The sequence below is a fragment of the Cetorhinus maximus genome, chromosome 19 (assembly GCF_964194155.1).
Source record: "Cetorhinus maximus chromosome 19, sCetMax3.hap1.1, whole genome shotgun sequence".
Lineage (NCBI taxonomy): Eukaryota > Metazoa > Chordata > Chondrichthyes > Lamniformes > Cetorhinidae > Cetorhinus > Cetorhinus maximus.
In genome coordinates, this window is record NC_135897.1 from 47,231,538 (window position 1) to 47,250,071 (window position 18,534).

General features: G+C 41.9%; 1 protein-coding gene across 2 annotated transcripts in view; it reads left to right on the plus strand.

Moving 5' to 3' along the window:
* The window catches only part of veph1 (ventricular zone expressed PH domain-containing 1), a 276,124-nt gene extending 258,117 nt beyond the window's left edge, over window positions 1-18,007 (plus strand). Inside the window, exons 13-14 of one of the 2 annotated variants that reach the window (XM_078563800.1) lie at window positions 6,942-7,078; window positions 10,986-18,007. In XM_078563800.1, the coding sequence (XP_078419926.1) occupies window positions 6,942-7,078; window positions 10,986-11,222 (374 nt within the window). In that variant the 3' untranslated portion in view covers window positions 11,223-18,007. Of the gene's footprint in view, window positions 1-6,941; window positions 7,083-10,985 lie in introns of both variants that reach the window. The other variant, XM_078563802.1, reaches the window with a different exon arrangement.
* The last annotated feature ends 527 nt before the right edge of the window (window positions 18,008-18,534 follow it).

Sequence of the window (18,534 nt, forward strand, 5' to 3'; positions counted from 1 at the left end):
TGCCCTCCCGCCTATTTTTGTATTATCAGCAAATTTAGATACATTACACTCTGCCCCCTCCTCCAAGTCATTAATATAGATAGTAAATAATTGAGGCCCTAGGACTGATCCTTGTGGTACTCCACTAGTTACGACTTTCCAATCTAAAAAAGACCCATTAATCCCAACTCTATGTCTTCTGTATGTTAACCAATCCTCAATCCATGCTAATACATTATCCCCAATAGCATGAGCACCTATCTTATGCAATAACCTTTTGTGTGGCACCTTATCGAATGCCTTCTGGAAATCCAAGTATACTATGTCTACTGGTTCCCTCTTATCAACTCTGCATGTTATATCCTCAAAGAAGTCTAGCAAATTTGTCAAACATGATTTCCCTTTCACAAAGCCATGTTGACTTTGTTTGATTGTGTTAAGCTTTTCTAAATGTCCCGCTATTTCTTCCTTAATAATGGACTCCAGTATTTCCCCAACGTCAGATATTAGGCTGACTGGCCTATAGTTTCCTGCTTTTTGTCTCCCCCCATTCTCGAACAGGGGCATCACATTAGCAGTTTTCCAATCTGCTGAGATCCTCCCCAAACCCAGTGAGTTCTGGAATATTTCAATGCCTCCGCTATCTCTACAGCCACTTCCTTTAAAGCCCTTGGATTCAGGCCATGAGGTCCTGGCAACTTGTCTGCCTTTAGTCCCATTAGTTTGTCAAATAGAGACTGTTACAAGATCTTTCCTCCCATTAGCTCCTTGCTTACCTGATATCTTTGGGATGTTTATAGTGTCCTCCACTGTGAAGACCGATGCATCCTCCAAGGGTCAAATGCTCACTTTAGCCACTCTCTTTATATACCCGTAGAAGCTCTTGTTGTTTGTTTTTATATTTCTTGCCAATTTACTTTCATAATCAATTTTCTTTCCTCTTTATTAGCCTTTTAGTCACCTGCTGCTGGCTCCTAAAAAAATTCCCAATCCTCTGGCCTACCATTAGTTTTCACCGCTTTGTATGCCTTAGTTTTTGATTGGATACTCTCCTTGACCACTTTTGTTAACCACGGGTGATTCATCCTTCTCATCGTGTCCTTTTTGACTGGGATAAAATTTTGCTGAGTGTTATGAAGTACCTGCTTAAATATCTGCCACTGCTCATCCACTGACCTCCCCCTTAGTCTATTTTTCCAACTTTAGACAACTTTCTTCATACCTCTGTAATTGCCCTTATTTATGTTGAGGATACTGGTTTGAGGCCAGAGTTGCTCGCCCTCAAACTGAATTTGAAATTCTACCATGTTCTGCTTACTACCTCCGAGAGGATCCTTAACTATGATATCTCTCATTAATACCATCTCATTACACATTACTAGATCTAAAATAGCCTGTTCCTGTGTAGGCTCTGCAGCGCATTGCTCTACAAAACAATCCCTGATGCATTCTACAAATTCGTCTTTCATATTACCCCAGTATCTGCCAAGCTGATTTGTCCAGTCAATATGCAAATTAAAATTACCTATGACAATTGTAGCACCCTTCTTACACGCCTCCATTATTTTCTGATTAATACTTTGTCCTACAGTGAGGCAACTCTTCGGGGGCCTATAGATGACTCCCTCCCGTGACTTCTTCCCCTTCCCCTTATTTTCACCCAAACTAATTCCACATCACAATCTATTGCACCTATATCACTACTCACCACCACACTGATACCTTCCTTTATTAACAAAGCTACCCCACCTCCTTTTCCTTTTTGCCTATTTTTCCGGAATGTCAAATACCCTTGAATATTGAGTTCCCAGTCTTGGTCGCCCTGCAACCACATCCTTGTAATAGCTATCAAGTCATATTTATTTATTTCTATTTGTGCCGTCAACTAATCTATCTTGTTACAAATGCTGCATGCATTCAGATAAAGAGCCTTAAGCTTTGACTTTTTACCATTATTACTCATTCTGGTTCTAATTTCTGCTGCCCTCTTCTGTTTATATTTTCTGCCCCTTCCTGTCACACTTTGATTATCGTTCACCTCCTCGCTACCCTGCACCTCTGCTCTCTCGTTTCTTTTTGATTTTTTAATCTTCCTTTCAATTGAATCCGCCCCCACACTAATTAATTTAAAGTCCTATCTACAACCCTAGTTACACGATTCGCCAGGACTCTGGTCCCAGCATGGGTCAAATGAAGCCCGTCCCAATGGAACAGCTTTCTCCGTCCCCATTACTGGTGCCAGTGCTGCATGAATGGGAACCCATTTCTCCCACATCAATCATTGAGCCACGCATTTGCCTCTCTAATCTAATTATTTACCCTATGCTGATTTACATGTGGCTCAGGTAGTAATCTGGAGATTATTACCTTTGTGGTTCTGCTTTTTAATTTAGCCCCGAGCTACTCGTAGTCTCACAGGAGAACCTCTCTCCTAGCCCGAACTATGTCATTGGTACCTATGTGGACCACGACAACTGGATCCTTCCCCTCCCAGTTCCTCTCCAGCCCAGAAGAGATGTCCTTTACCTTGGCACCAGGTAGGCAACACAGCCTTCGGGACTCTCTGTCTTTGCTGCAGAGAACAGTATCTATTCCTCTAACTATGCTATCCCTTATTACTACTACATTTCTTTTTTCTCCCCCCACTTGAATGGTGCTTTGTGCCACAGTGCTGTGGTCAGTTCGCTCATCCTCCCTGCAGTCTGGCCAAACAACATCACTGGCACTGAAGATCACCTTTTACAAGTGTGGACTTCCATTCTTTCAGGTTATAATTATTGTTGAAGATTTTAAAAATATTAACAGTTTAAATAAAAAATATTTTGATGCTTTCCTTCTCTTTTATCTCTCTCTCTCTCTCTTAATCCCATCATTCTTTCCCTCTCTTTATTTTGCTTCTTGTACATGATTTGACATTGAATTAACTATTCTAATTTACGTTTCCTGTCCTGTGGTCTGGATATTAATGGAGATGAATTATACGGTGGGGGTAGCTCCAGGTGAAGTTGTGGACTGGAAATCCAGAAGTCCAGTTGGGGATTTGCATGCAGTAGGAGGGTGAGCATGGGTTACTGGGAGGAAAGCACTTTTGCTCCTGGCTGACAAGCAGTGTTGTAAAGGTATTTGCTGTCTCCTTGAAGTTGTCCTTTCCTCCTTTCAGGTGCTGTATTTTCCATGGTTTGCAAACCTGGCCACAGTTAAATCTGCAAAACAGGTTAAATCAGAGGCAATGGTGGAATTTTCCGTGCCTGCTGATGGCGGGCATGGTAGGCGACGGGAGCAAACAATATGGAGCGATTTGTTTCATGACATCAGGAAGACAGGCTGTGATTGTCCGCTCAGCCCGCCAATGGCAGGCCACGTTTCCCACCATCGGTCGTCGGGAACCTCGTTGTAATACACCAGCATATCATTTTCAGGCCATCCCACCAGGCGCTTGCACCCACCGCAGGATCGTCCGTCCACGTTGGCGGGAAAGCACACCAACGTGTTTCACAACAGCACAGAGGGGACGTGCACTTGGCGGCCTGCACTTTGGGTGAACTGGAAGTGAGTGCGCAGCAACGTTCTGCAGAGGTCGCCAGGGTCACCTGTTGCTTTGCGGGTTTCTGGGGCGCTGGGGAGCTGGGGTTAAGTGCCGCCCTGCCTCGGAGGTGACTTGTGAGGGGCAGGGGGAGCCCCCTGCCTGCTCCCCCCCCAAGTGCAGCCCTGCCGTTGAGGCCAGTGGTGGTGGGGGTGGGGGGTGGTGGTTAAGGGCAGCCCTGCGTCTGAGGGGGCTGGTGGCAGGGGGTGGGGGGGGCAATGGCAGCCCTGCCGTTGAATATAGCACAGAAGCATTCGGGGTGGGGGGGTAGGGTGGGTGAGGGAAGCGGCCACGCATTCAGGAAAGCTGCAGAAAGTGACCATTCCTCTGCAGCTGAGACAGTTCAGGCGCAGCCACATTGATATGATGGGGGTCGGTCTCCTAGCTTACCTGCCCACTGAAGCAATGCAGAGGTATCAAAGTGCCACCAAGTTCTGCACAGCTACCCCACCCTCGCGCCTCTGAACCCCGACCGTGGCACAGAATGCAAGCTCATGAGCACTTTAGTGGACAGCAGAGTAGTTGGACTGCACACGTTGTACAATCTCCTCGCTAAAGCTGGCCATGCAACAGTCACTGCTGGAAGCGCTCACAGCTGCTTGCAATGTCAGCATTCCGGTTTGGACCAGCCTTCCCCATGGTTCAAGCTAACAGGGCAGCCTTGCAGTGCACTAATCTCTGGCCATCCAAGTGGTGGCCAGCACTCTCTGGAAAGTGTTAAGAGGCCGTCACACTTAACCAGAACAGGTTCTTTACACCCATGCTAACCACATGTCTCTCTCTTTCATCTTGCAGGAGGAGTACATCAGGATCATGGAGCCTGGTGAACTAGCTGTATGCCTGATGGCCTACAGAGCGCCAAGAAGACGGAGGAGAGAGCGACTGAGGCTCCTGGCTGCGCAGAGGCAGGAGCAGCAACTTCAGGAAAAAGGGGCGGCTGGGGCTCCCGCTCACACTGCCCAAGAGCCATCGCAGGCCATGCCTAGCGACACCCAGGGTCTATAGATGCCACCTTTCATGCCTGAAGATGACCGAGAACCCAGTGTCGCGCAAAAACTGCACATGTCTAGGGAACTTGTCGCTCACATCTGCCATTTATTGCAGGATTTGACGTCAAGGGGACATGGAGGTCATCCACTGCCAGTGGCTGTAAAAGTGACTGCGGTGCTCAATTTCTATGCCAGTGGCTCCTTTCAGGGCTACACAGGTGACCTCTGTGGTATCTCACAAGCTTCCATCCACAAATACATCATTTTGATGGATCCTAGATGTGGTGGATGCTATCTTTGCGAGAGCATACAACTTTGTGCATTTCGCCCAGGACCTGGACAGCCAGAATGCAAAGCGATTGGATTCGCCCAGATCTCGAGTTTCCCACAGGGGCAGGGTGCGATCGACTGCACTCATGTGGTGCTCAGATCTCCATCCCAACACACAGTGAACTACATCAACCGCAAGGGCTTCCATTCGCTGAATGTGCAGCTGGTGTGCGGTCACCAGAAATGCATCCTGCAGGTCTGCGCACAATTTCCAGGGAGTGTGCACGACTCCTTCATCCTCAGTCAGTCAGAGATCCCTGACGTCTTCCATGGTCCACAGAGGCTGCCGGGATGATTCCTCGGGGACAAGGGCTACCTGCAGAGGCCGTGGCTGATGATACCTGTGCGGCAGCCTCAGACTGCAGCAGAGCGATAGTATAATGAGGCTCATGCTGCAGCTCGCAACTTGGTGGAGCAAATCATCGGGATGCTGAAGATGCGGTTCTGGTGCCTGGACCAGTGTGGTGGAGCCCTGCAATACAGTCCACAGAGGGTGTCATGCATCGTCGTTGCCTGCTGCGCCCTTTACCACCTGGTGCTCCAATGGGGAGACGAGCTGACTGAGGAGGAGATGGAGGAGCTGCACATCTCCTCCAATGAGGATGCCGATTAGGATGAGGCTGAGGAGGTCCTCAGAGGTGACGATGACGGGGATGAGGCCCTCGCACTGGCTAGATGAGGCAGACATGCTCGGGAGGCCCTCATAGCTGCTAGATTTGTGGAGGATGATGATAACATGCAGTGAGGTGACCACATAGTTCCTCACATCGTATTTGTGAATGTTTGACTCCAATCTGGCTTATGGCAGCGCGATTACCCTCTGTGAGAATGCTCCTGTCATGGAGACGCGGTGGAGGCCCTAATAGTCACTCGATTTCAGGAGGATGATGACAACATGCATTGAGGACACTATATAGATCTTCACACAGCCTTTGAGAATGTCTGACTCCTGTCTGGCCGAGAGCAGCTCGCTTGTGTTCTGTGGTCAGGGTCATATCATAGAGGTGAAGCCATGAAACTTTAGAAGCATCTGATGCTTTGTCTGGTGCAACAGGACACATCATGTACTGCGTGGTTGTCTGATGGATGTTGTACTGCCAGAATATCACTTGGTAGAGCAGCGCCGACCTCACCATCAGCACAGGATTGGTCCAGATCCTCACTGACCAGCTGGATGGCTCTGTTTTCAAAGGACCTTCATTTCGGGCATTCCACCACCGGTCTGCGACCTCTCCCTCTTGTTGCGTGACAGCTTGCTCTGCATGGATAGAGATGGGGAAAGTGTAAGCAGGATGCCTGCCAGGCCAGATGACAGCGATAGAGGACATCCCAGCAGGCCTCGAGAGACGCGTCGCTGAACCTGGGGGCCTGCAGTCTTCTGAAATTTCAGGGCCGTGTCTTCCTTGCAGCAGTGGTGAGCTGGAAGCACTGCAATGTGTGCTTGCAGCTGGACTTCATACATAATGCCCAGCATGATGCAGCGGTGAGGTGATGGTGGGCGAATGAAAGCCTGCCCGCCATGAAAACGGCGTTTTGCCTGGGAGTGCATAAATAATGAGACGGGTTCAAGACGATACAGTGTGAAAACCCACCTTCGCGGCTGGCGGGTAAAACGTTGTCTTGCCCACCCGCTACCGGACTTAGTGCAAATTTGGGAAAATCCTGCCCTATGTGTCTCATTGAAATGTGAAAATTGCTAATCCACCTGCTCTCCCTTGTCCCACCTCTGTAGTCCAAAAGTAGGAGGCTGGTAGGTGGGTTTCATAATTTTCAAATGTTAACACCTAGCCTAACAAGCTACCTGTAATTGGCTGTTAAAATTCACCCCTGTACATCTCAGTAAGGATTCTTCAATCAGGCTAAGGAGGTGTATCATGGCTTTCCCTGTTTGCACAGGTCCCAGAACCCCTGTAGTCTGTGGACATGTACAAGTGTAATGAACAGCTGGTGTTGTACATTCTCCGCTGACTACAAAATACGGACCAATATTAACATTCTAACAATTTTTGTTTTTTAGTACCTTGGTAATTGGTCATTCAAGTTTAATATTCTTTTAACAGTTGTAAATCAGGATGGTCAACCACTCATCGAAGGCAAGCTCAAAGAAAAACAAGTGAAATGGAAGTTTATAAAGAGATGGAAGACCCGTTATTTTACACTGGCTGGGAATCAGCTTCTATTTCGTAAAGGAAAATCAGTAGGTATATGTTTAAGGTTCATTAGATTAAATCAATGGAACTAAGTACCATAGTCAGTTCTTCATTGATTTGTATTTTGTTCATCGCTAATGAAACTCTGAATATCGATTTAGTTCATGCAATAGTATTTGCTGGTAAAAGTGTAGCCATCTTTAAAACAAAGGCAAAATACTGTGGATGCTGAAAATCTGAAATAACAATAGAAAATGCTGGGAATGCTCAGCAGGCCAGGCAGAATCTATGCAGTGAGAAACCAAGTTATCATTTCAGGTCACACTTGCTTCTTTTGCAAATTACTTTAAATCTGTGCCCTCTCGTTCTTGACCCTTTACAAGTGGGAGCAGCTTCTCCCTATCTACTCTGTCCAGCCCCCTCATAATTTTGAACATCTCTATCAAATCTCCTTTCAGCCTTCTCTCCAAGGAGAACAGTCCCAACCTCTCCAATCTATCCTCATAGTTGAAGTTTCTCATCCCTGGAACCATTCTTGTAAACCTCTTCTGCTCTCTCTCCAATGTGTTCACATCCTTCCTATAATGTGGCACCCAGACCTTTACACAATATTCCAGCTGAGTTCTAATGAGTGTCTTATATAAATTCAGCATAACCTCCCTGCTCTTGTACTCGTGCCCATATTAATAAAGCCCAGGATACTATCTGTTTTATTAACTGCTCTCTCTACCTGTCCTGCCGCCTTCAATGATCTCTGCACATATACAACCAATTCTTTCTGCACCAGCACCCGCTTCAACATTTCACCCCTTATTTTATATTGTCTGCCCATATTCTTCCTACCAAAATGCTCACACTTCTCTGCATTGAACTTCATCTGCCACCTATCTGCCCAATCCACCAACTTGTGTATGTCCTCTTGAAGTCCCACATCATCCTCCTTGCAGTTCACAACACTCCCAAGCTTTGTATCATCCTCAAACATTGAAATTGTCTCCTGCATATCAAGATCTAGATCATTAGTATATATCAGGGGGAGAATTTTCTCCCCATCGCGGGGGGGTGGGGGGTTATGCCGATCGGTTGGGCGCCGCCATTTCTCGTGGGCGGGCCAAATAAGGTCCAACTAGCGTGACGTGCACTTGGAAGTGCTTTGCATTCCCTGTGTGGGTAAGGGGTGGGGGGGAGGGGTGGGGTGGTGGTGGTTGCCTGAGTCGGGAGTGCGCTCTTTCGCACATGTGCCACAGAGGTACCTCAGGGAGGTTAGTGTAAGTTTAAACAGTTTAATAAAGCATTGAAAATAATTTTATGACATGTCCCCTCATGTGAAGCTGTCACATGAGCTGGGACATGTGCATTAATTTAAATAAAATTTTTTCTGAAAATTTTAAATCATTCATGAGATCTCATCCCACCCATGGATGAGGTTCCATGAAAAATGCGAAGGCTGCCTGGGCTATTCGCCTGCCCGCCAACCTTAAGGTTGGACGGGCAGCTCAGCTGATTGCCTTAATTGCTTATTAACAGGCCTTAATAGGCCTTTGACCGTTCGGCGAGTGCACAGCCAACTCAGCTGCACGCCCACTGAACTGACAATCTAAGTGACGCGCGGTGATGTCGGGATGCGCCCCTGACATCACCCCGCGTCACTTTACGCCTCAGTGAGCAGGCCCCCACTCGCGGAGCCAAAGATTCTGCCCCAGGAAAAGCAAGGTTCCCAATACCAACCCCTGGGGAACTCCACTGCAAACCTTCCTCCAGCCCGAAAAATATCCATTGACCATTACTCTCTGTTTCCTATTTTTCAGCCAATTTTGTGTCTATGTTGCTACTGTCCCTTTTATTCCATGAGCAATAACTTTTCTCACAAGTCTGTTGTGTGGCACTGTGTCAAATGCCTTTTGAAAGTCCATGTACACCACATCAACAGCATTACCCAGATTGACCTTTTCTGTAACCTCTTCAAAAAAACTCCAGCAAGTTAGTTAAACACGATTTCCCCTTTAGAAATCCATGCTGGCTCCTCCTTATCAACCTATATTTTTCCATGTGACTATTAATTCTATCCCGAATAATTGTTTCTAGAGTCTTGCCCACCACTGAAGTTAAACTGACTGGTCTGTAATTGCTGGGCTTATCCTTACGACCTTTTTTGAACAAGGGTGTAATGTTTGCAGTTCTCCAGTCCTCTGACCCCTCCTGAGTTTAGGGAAGACTGAAAGATTATGGCCAGTGCCCTTGCAATTTCTACTCTCACTTCCTTCAGTATCCTTGGATGCATCTCATCCGGTCCTGGTGCCTTGTCAACTTTAAGTACCAACAGTCTATTCAACACTTCCTCCTTATCAATTTTGAACGCTTCTAGTGACAGAGTTTCCCAGAAAAAGAAAGGAGAATGCTTATAACATTAATCCAAAACATGAAGCATGATGCACTGACGGCAGAGTCAATTAGGAAGAGATGAAACAACAAATATGTCTTGCCTAATCTCTTATTTCATCTGTAAGATTCGATAATTTCCTATTCAATTTAAGTGGAATTAAATTTGCATATTATGGATGCAATCAATGTGGGAAATTCCACTAAAATTTGCATTCCTCAAAATAATGGCAAGAAAATAATGTAGTTTGAACAATGAAATGTTGAATGTTAAAACATATAAACTGAAGCACTGGGATTATTTGAAATGGAAACAGTTGCTCTTTTTATTTTTTCTTTCATGGGATGTGGGTGTTGTTGGCAAGGCCAGAATTTGCTGCCTTTCCCTAATTGCCCTTGAGAAGGTGGTGGTGAGCCATCTTCTTGAACCGCTGCAGTCCATGTGGTGTATTGCACCCACAGTGCTGTTAGGAAGGGGGCTCCAGGTTTTTGACCTAGCGACAGTGAAGGAACAGCAATATAGTTCCAAGTCAGGATAATGTGTGGCTTGGAGGGAACTTGCTGGTGGTGGTGTTTCCATGTGTCCCCTGCCCTTGTCTTTCTAGGTGGCGGAGGTCATGGGTTTGGTAGGTGCTGTCGCTGGAGCCTTGACTAATTGTTGCAATGCATCTTGTAGATGGTGCACACATTTAACACAATGTGCTGGTGGAGTGAGTGAATATTTAAGGTGGTGGATGGCATGCCAATCAAGTGGATTGGTTTGTCCTTGATGGTGTCGAGCTTTGGGATTCTTGTTGGAGCTGCACTCATCCAGGCAAATGGAGGGTGTCCCATCACACTCCTGACTTGAGCCTTGCAAATGGTGGACAGGCTTTGAGGAGTCAGGAATTTGTTACTTGCCATAGAACTCTAAAATGCCCTTGTAGCCGCAGTATTTATATGACCCGTCCAGCTCAGTTTCTGGTCAGTCAGAACCCCCCGGATCTTAATGTTGGGAGATTCAGCGATGGTGATGCCATTCAACATCAAAGGGAGGTCATTAGATTCTCTCTTGCTGGAGATGGTCATTGCCTGGCACTTGTGTGGCACGAACGTTATTTGTCACATATCAGCCTAAACTTGTAAGCTGTCCAGGTCTTGTTGCATACAGACACGGACTGCTTCAGTATCTGAGGAGTCGCAAATGGCGCTGAACATTGTGCCAACGTCCATGAACATCCCCACTTCTGACCTTATGATGGATGGAAGGTCATTGATGAAGCAGCTGAAAATGGTTGAGCCTAGGGCAGTCCCCTGAGGAACTCCTGCAGTGATGTCCTGAGACTGAGATGATTGGCCTTCATCAACCACATTCACTTTCCTTCATGCTAGGTGTGACTCCAACCAGTGGAGAGTTTTCCCCCGATTCTGACTGACTTCAATTTTCTGAGGGCTCCTTGATGCCACAATCAGTCAAATGCTGCCTTGTTGTCAAGGGCAGTCATTCTCACCTCTATATAGATTTTAATGAAACAAACTGTGGAAATTTCCAGATCCTGTGTGTCACTTTATATGCCTTATGTCTTCACCTTTCAGAAAGATGATCCAGATGATTGTCCAATTGAACTGAGCAAGGTACAAAGTGTAAAGGTCATTGCTAAAAAACGGAGAGACCGTAGTCTTCCTCGAGCCTTTGAAATTTTCACAGACGACAAGACCTATGTCTTCAAAGCAAAGGATGAGAAGAATGCAGAGGAGTGGTTACAATGTATCAATGTTGCAGTGGCTCAAGCAAAAGAAAGAGAAAGCAGAGAGGCAACAACATACCTATGAATAAATTTGAGATAAATTGGACGAATGGATAGACTGGCAGCAATAACTGTCAAGATAAATCACTACATAGATTTTGCAGATGTATTTCAATGTAGAGCATCTAAATCTTACAGTGAAACGTAGTATGAACAAGTGTGGGAGAAAACCTAGAACTGTATCCTGTATAAGTATCAAAGTAATAAGATATCAGACAAACAAAATTTTAATAATAAAGATCAGCAACATAGGGTCTGTCAAATCAGCATCACCATATGAACTGTCAAAGAATTATGTTAAAAATATTTGGAAAAATTAAAATCTGGAAAATTTAGCAATGATTAAGTAAATGGCAACGCATTGGTTACAGCGCATGACTTTAAAGTGGCTTAACTATTTTGTGATTTCTAAACTCAGAATTCTAGAAAAATTAAGATGCATTTCATGTACAGAACTATCTTACTGTAAATGATATACTTATCAAAAATCTCATTGGTTTCTACTCTGGTTTCAACACTTTAACCAAAAAGAAAAGTATTTCAAAATAGCAAATGTCTTACTTTAAATTACGTTAGCACATTACATATGGGTTTTTGAAACCTAAACTGCACTTATGAGGGTCAACACGTGACTCAAAATAAGCATATTATTAAATTGCTTGCATTTTGTAACCATGTGAGGGGGTGTGCTTTAATGCTTGAAGCTTTTGAATTTGCTCATTAGTGCACAGTCAAGATGGCTTCTATAACCCAGTGAGGAACAAAAACTTCATTCCCATTTCCTATGGCTCAGTAGCAATGGTGCCATCTTAACTGGTAATCAACAGATAGAATAGAAAAATCCCATGTTATCTCCAGGGCTATAATGGGATCACTTCAAGTGCCCGCACCATCTCTGGGATACAGTCAGGAAATGGGTAACTTGCCCACACTTCTTCCTGTGGTGGAACATGTATGTGGGGCTTGGGTGAGGACAGCATCAGGTTCAACTCCAGTTATGCTGGCCCCATGATTGTAAAAATCATTGGTGCTCACTCTCTGAATTTATGCATGAAGAATAGGGAAACCTCAGGAGATGGAGGCAAAGGGGGAATAATTGTAGAAGAAAAAAATAGGGAACGGGAAAAGAGCAGAAAGTGCAGCCAGTATTTATTTCACCCTTGGTTTAGGTATATTTTAGTCACAAAAAAGTCTTTCCTCAGCCCTTTGTGGAGTTGTTGAATCATGTGAAAACTACTTTCTCACAGATTTAGCTAAGCCAGAGTAACATGTCACTATGTGGAATAATATAGACAATGATTTTTATGCAGTAAACTACAGATGTAATACGTTTGTTTTGGCTCTGTCTGTGAATTAATTTGGTAGACCCCCAACCCAGCACATGATTCCTTTTACATATCTAGCACTCAACTGTTATTTTGTACAATATAGACTAGTTCCTTTTTTGATTCCATTCATCAAATGTGAATAGATTCCTCTCAAAATGGGTTTGAAAAAATTTGAAGAAATCCTTGGTTAACAAAAGCTGAGATGTGAAATGGCATGCACAGTATCCAATGTTACAGGTGTAAAATTACATTAAAATAATTGGAGATTGTTGAGATAAACCTTTCAGAAAAAAATGAAATATTAGGGAGGCATAAGTTGTATTAATGTTTTATGCATTTTACCGGTTGATCTTATTCAATTTCGTTGTAGAAATTTATCATTAGCTGAAAGTTCCACTTTGTTTTACAGGTATTTCCAGCTTCGTGTCTACTAAATATTCCCATTTTTGTAGCACTTATTCTTACTCTAAGTATTCCTCGTTTGCATTTTTGTTATTTTTAACTCTAATTGCAATATTTTGATTACATTCATGAGTTTTGGTCCTGGGAAAATAAAAGAAACCTGGCACATCTCAAAGATATGGATCAAGAATTTCCTTGGAGCTGCTCCTGATCCTCCATTTTAAATTTACCAGATGTGCAGTGAACACCCTATGTATGCATCAGACCAGGGTCCAGCTGAATTTCTGAATTACCACAGTGGTGCTGAAGCAGCTCCAAGGAAATTCTCAGTCAGTATTAACTCAGTTTATTTGATGACCTCTTATTCAGACTCTCTAACGATTTACGCACATAATCTAGGCTGATACTTTAGGAGTGAAATGTCCAGATCAGATAAACGAAGGTCTGCTGCTCAGGTGGGTGCAAAGCAGCTGACAGCGCTATTTGCAGAAGACCGCAGTTCTGAAATATGATAGTATTATGTACTTAAAGGGGAAAATGTCCAAGCAAACCTAGTCATTCATCCGTTCATTTATTGTTGGTAGATTTTTTTTCTCTGTGCAAATTGGCCACCAGGTTTGTCTATAAATAGCAGTGAGTGCACTTCAAACATAATAGAGTGGTTAGAAGGTACTTTGGGGCATCCTGAGATTGTGATAAAGTACTAGCTAAGTTATTGTTAACAAAGCAGTTCTTAAAAATAGAGTTCCCTTCTATAAATACTGTGAATTTGAAATGGACCTCTCCTCGATAACTTTACTTAGGACAAACAGTGCAAGTTCAAGGAGAGACAAACATTGTTGTATATAGTTTTCACATGTTTTCCCTCGTATACATATTACAATTATATTTCAGTCAAGAGAGTTGGATGTAGACTTCATGGTTGTAGTAAATGCTAGCCTGTGATCTGCTATGAAGAGAATTCTTTTTTCTCTTTTTTGGCAGTTATCTCTTATGTAGTAGCCTAGCTCAGAGCAAAAGAAAAATCCTTAAGAATGGATGAGAGTTCAACAACCAAAGTTAGGATATAAACTTGTGTTTTGGTGCCTGTTTGCATTTTGGTTGAATAGCAGCTTGTAACACTGTCCCCCAGAAACTCTGTATCTTCCCCAGGCACTGACAATCTTTTTAAAAAAAAAATTCAGCTCAAACTGTGTAAAGCTGAAAATTACCTGATATTAGGCTACTGGGATATCATGAGTACCTTTACAATTGTCATACTATTGTAATAACATATATAGCGAGAAAATGCTGAGTAAAAAAATTAAAAAGTTATTAAAAAATTGCTTTTCCTTTCCTTGGTCTTTCTTCCACTTTCTCTTTATTTTACGCAAGTTTATTTTTATCTGTAATTTCTATTCTCTTTAATTTTCAAATGGCTCAGTAGATAAATGCATCATCTGGTGTAGTACTGACCCGTACAAACTTGGAAACGCCTAAATTCTATTCCATATCTAGCCGAGGAAGCTAAACCCAAGTGCTTGGGAGGGTAAAAGTTCTGCAGACTTCCTCCATGCAATTGCCCCCTGGTAGCTTCTGCTGAAAGAATGCCTGAGGACAGTGAGTGAAAACACGACCAGGCTTGGTGATAATACCCCACATGGTCCAATATCCTTTCCCAGATTCTCAAATGAAAAACAGACACTTGACTGAGACATGGCACTTGTGCAACTATAGACAAGAAGTGTTCATGTCCTACAAGGGAAGAAAATGGGAGATAAGGAACTCACCATTTTTCCAATATCTTCATTCATCAACTGAAGCTTGGATCTACATTATAAAGCGTTGTCTTTGGCTGAAAACTGGTACTGTTGTTTTCTACCAGTTGGGAGCAAAGTATTGAAGTTTAAACTGGTCATTAGTGATCAGTTATACTTCTGACTTGCTACTCGGCTGCAGATGAAATGCAAAAAGCCTGATGAGATAACTCAACAGCACAAGAAAATGGAAAAATTGATTGTTTTGTTAGTCAACAAACTCTACTAACAGTGCTAATAGTCCTCACTCTCCTCTGCCAAAAATTTAGGATAATTCTAGAAAGCAAACATAACTATTTTTCTACTAAAAACTGTCTCCTTAAATACCTCTTTTCTGTCTCCTACACCTGTATATAGACTTCATAACTTAATTCACCACCAAGATGGAATCTATCCATTGATCACTCGCTTCCTTTAGATTGGTACCTATTTTTCCTTAAGGCTCTGTGAAGTTTTTTTGATTTAGAAAGACGTTATATAAATGTGAGTTGTTAAGTCAGGAATTTACTTAAACATTGTGTTCTATATCTCCAACCACGAAGGCAGCATCGAAGGAAATGTAAATAGAAAATTAGTGTTTAAAACTGTGCCTGAAACAAACAGAAATGTTGGTTAAAGCGGGGTGTAACCAGGTTCATGTGCTTTTATTAATGTGATACACATCACGTAAATGGAGATTTTTATTTTATTTACATATAAATGCCTAGCGTATTCAACATTGTAGCTGGCATGGCTGGCCTGACCGTGCTGAAGGTGTGTGTGTGCGTGCGTTACAATCACTGCAGAAACATAATATATGCAAAGCATTAGCTACTTCTATATTGATTCATCCCCTCATGACAGTATTGTGGTCATGTGTGAAAATATACTGTATCATTGTAAATGGTTCTCTCCCCTCAAGCACTGCCAACCATGCCTTACAAAACCACTACCATCATCTCTTTAAAAAGCCCAGCATCAAATATGCCACCACAATAAGACAGTTGGGATGTTGGGATCATCATATTGCCATTGAGAGATGTTGAATTAAGTATATTTTTGAAATTAGTAATTAAGAATTTTAGAATCATGTGCGACTTGTAGAAGCTTATGAATCAAATATTAATGGTATTGTAAATGGACTGCCATATGGAGATTTATGAATTTCATAATTTATATCTAGGATTTATAAAGCCTGATAGAAACATATTCCACTTCAACCATAGCATTTCTTGCCAAGTTAATTGTACATTTCTCAAGTTTCTCAAGTATAATATGGTATCCTGTAATTATACACCAGGGCTTTTTAAAATATATTTTTATATATACTGCATTGGTGTAGTTTATTGCACTATTGTGCAGAAAATCCAACCCATTCCTGGATTTATTACATGACTATGAAAGATTACAGCCTCAGCTAAAGGCGAATTCTAAAGTCATATTCTTGGTTAGAAAGGCCACTATAACTAAAATGATCTTCATTACCAATTTCATCAAATTTAATATGAGCCATATATTTCATTGACTTCAAGTTTTTTTAAATATATCTTAAATACATTTTAATGCCAATGTAGAGGAAAATATATCACCACTCCTAAATCTCCTGACTATAGGTTGTTTCCATTGGTTCACTTGTATTAGTTAGGAAGGTACAAACACACATCTGCTATAAATACCTTCCTGGGGTCAATAATATGAATCACTCCTACAAGCAGTCCAAACATGTTGAGGTTGAGTTTTCCCTTTGTTTCCACTAGTTATATCAAAATAATCTGAATGGAATTGTCCAAACCAGTGGAAAAGATTGGAAATTTTAAATGAAAGGTTGAAAATGTGGCATTCCTCTGATCGCTCTAGCTCCAGAATGCTTTTCAAATTGCACTAATTTTCTTAGGAGCACAGGCACCAGTAGGCATATTTCAAATGTAATTTCATTAAAAAAATATTTATTTTACTAAGGAAGTAACTAATGTACATGAATGAAACTATGAAATTGTTCAGTAGATTATAAATAATTTTTAGCGATTTTCAATCTGATTACTACAGGCAAAGAATGGGATAGCCTCATTAGAAATGCTTGTTTTGGTGATAAACCAATCAGTTGTATTAATAAAACTGCATTTGGTTACTAGTCTTAAATGCATCAAAGAGGAATACATTTTTAATGGAGAAAAAAATCTTTTTATGCTGCCCAATTGCATTAATTCATGGAAGATTTTGCACTTTGTGCCTATGCAGATATCCATATCATTTGCACATTTACATTTTCAATCTGTCCAAATCCCATTAACATTAGATGAGGTGAGGCTTGGTTCAAATTGTTAAAGTGCTTTCTTCCATTAGCATGTACAGTGTAACATTTCTGATCAGATTCTCTTAGTTCAAATTGGAATAAAACTGTCCTTTGTGTAATGATATAAAAATGCTACCTGATATTTTGATCCTGTTTTCTGGTTTTCTTTCTGCATCAAGATGCTACTTCTGTTGGAAAAGCTAGACTGCCTTTTTTTAGATGTCTGAAATAGTTTTAGTTTTTGACTGTTCAAAATCTTAAAGATTGAATATATTGCAACACATTGGTTGTGAGTTGTTCAAACAATACAAAGGCAAGCCACTAAATAATTTATTATTTAGAGTTTATCAGAAGCAGCATTGAAACTAGCTCAATAGTATTTTAAGTACTTACTGTCTCAAATCCCACAACCACCACCCCCCCCAACTTATCAATCATTTTTAAACTAACAATAATTATATCATGCTCTTAAAACACAACATCAGAAGTAACTCATTCCAAATCCTTTGTGGAACAAAGGTTAATAGGGAGTGTCAAACTCATCCAAAGTCATCAGTTTGGGGCCAAGGCTATTAGAATTCCTGGGCCCTATTTACATCACGACCACCAACTGCCTACCTGAAACCTTTTATCCTTAATTAAGTGGTTTTGTGTAGAAGTGTAAGCCCTTTTATCAAATTCTCTGTATGTACCAATGTACTATTTTTTTAAGATATCCAAAAAGAAACAAATGAGAAAGCCAATGTTTTAATTGTAGCTCATGCAGCCCACATCCCAGTATCAAACTCATAAATGATTTGAGGGATTTTGTCTAAGTTAATTTACCCAAATGTCCTTTCCCTGTGTTGATCATTCTTTTATTTCCTGACATCAATGCCAACTTAGTCATTCATTGGAATGAATACTGTTCCCTTGGCATTATATTACAATAATGAATTGTATTTGAAATGGGTCAACACTATTCTAGTTTTGCAATTGTGGCAATGTACAGTAATAAAATATAAGCCTTGAATGTTCTAGTTTATTTGTTACTTCAGACCCCCAGAGAGATTTCTTCACTCCCCAGCATGGCACAGTCTCTGGTATGCACATATAAGTTATAAAGCTCTATTGTTTATAGCTCTGTCAAACAGACCCCAAAGACCATCATTTTCATGACTAAATTCAGTAAAACACTAGCTGTACCTGGTAAACAGCAGTGTTTTTAGCTTATTTACATCATTGATTTAGGTTCCCTTTGTAATGCAATTTTTATGTCAAAAAGGAATTCTAAAGCTATTGCCATACAGATTAAAAGCACACTTCTTAATTGGAATGAAATGAAACATGCAGAGATTAGGCAAATTTAACACTGACCTACTTAAAGAACAATCATTTATGTGTCAGAGTAACTGCCATTTGTTCTTTATCCATTATCTCTATTCAGTGCTGGCAGCTTCCACTTCACACTTAGTTTCAGAAGAAATAACTTCATTACAATATGTTTGGGGAAATTATAGCGTTTTTTCTTCAACATGAAGAAAATAACCACCACTAAAT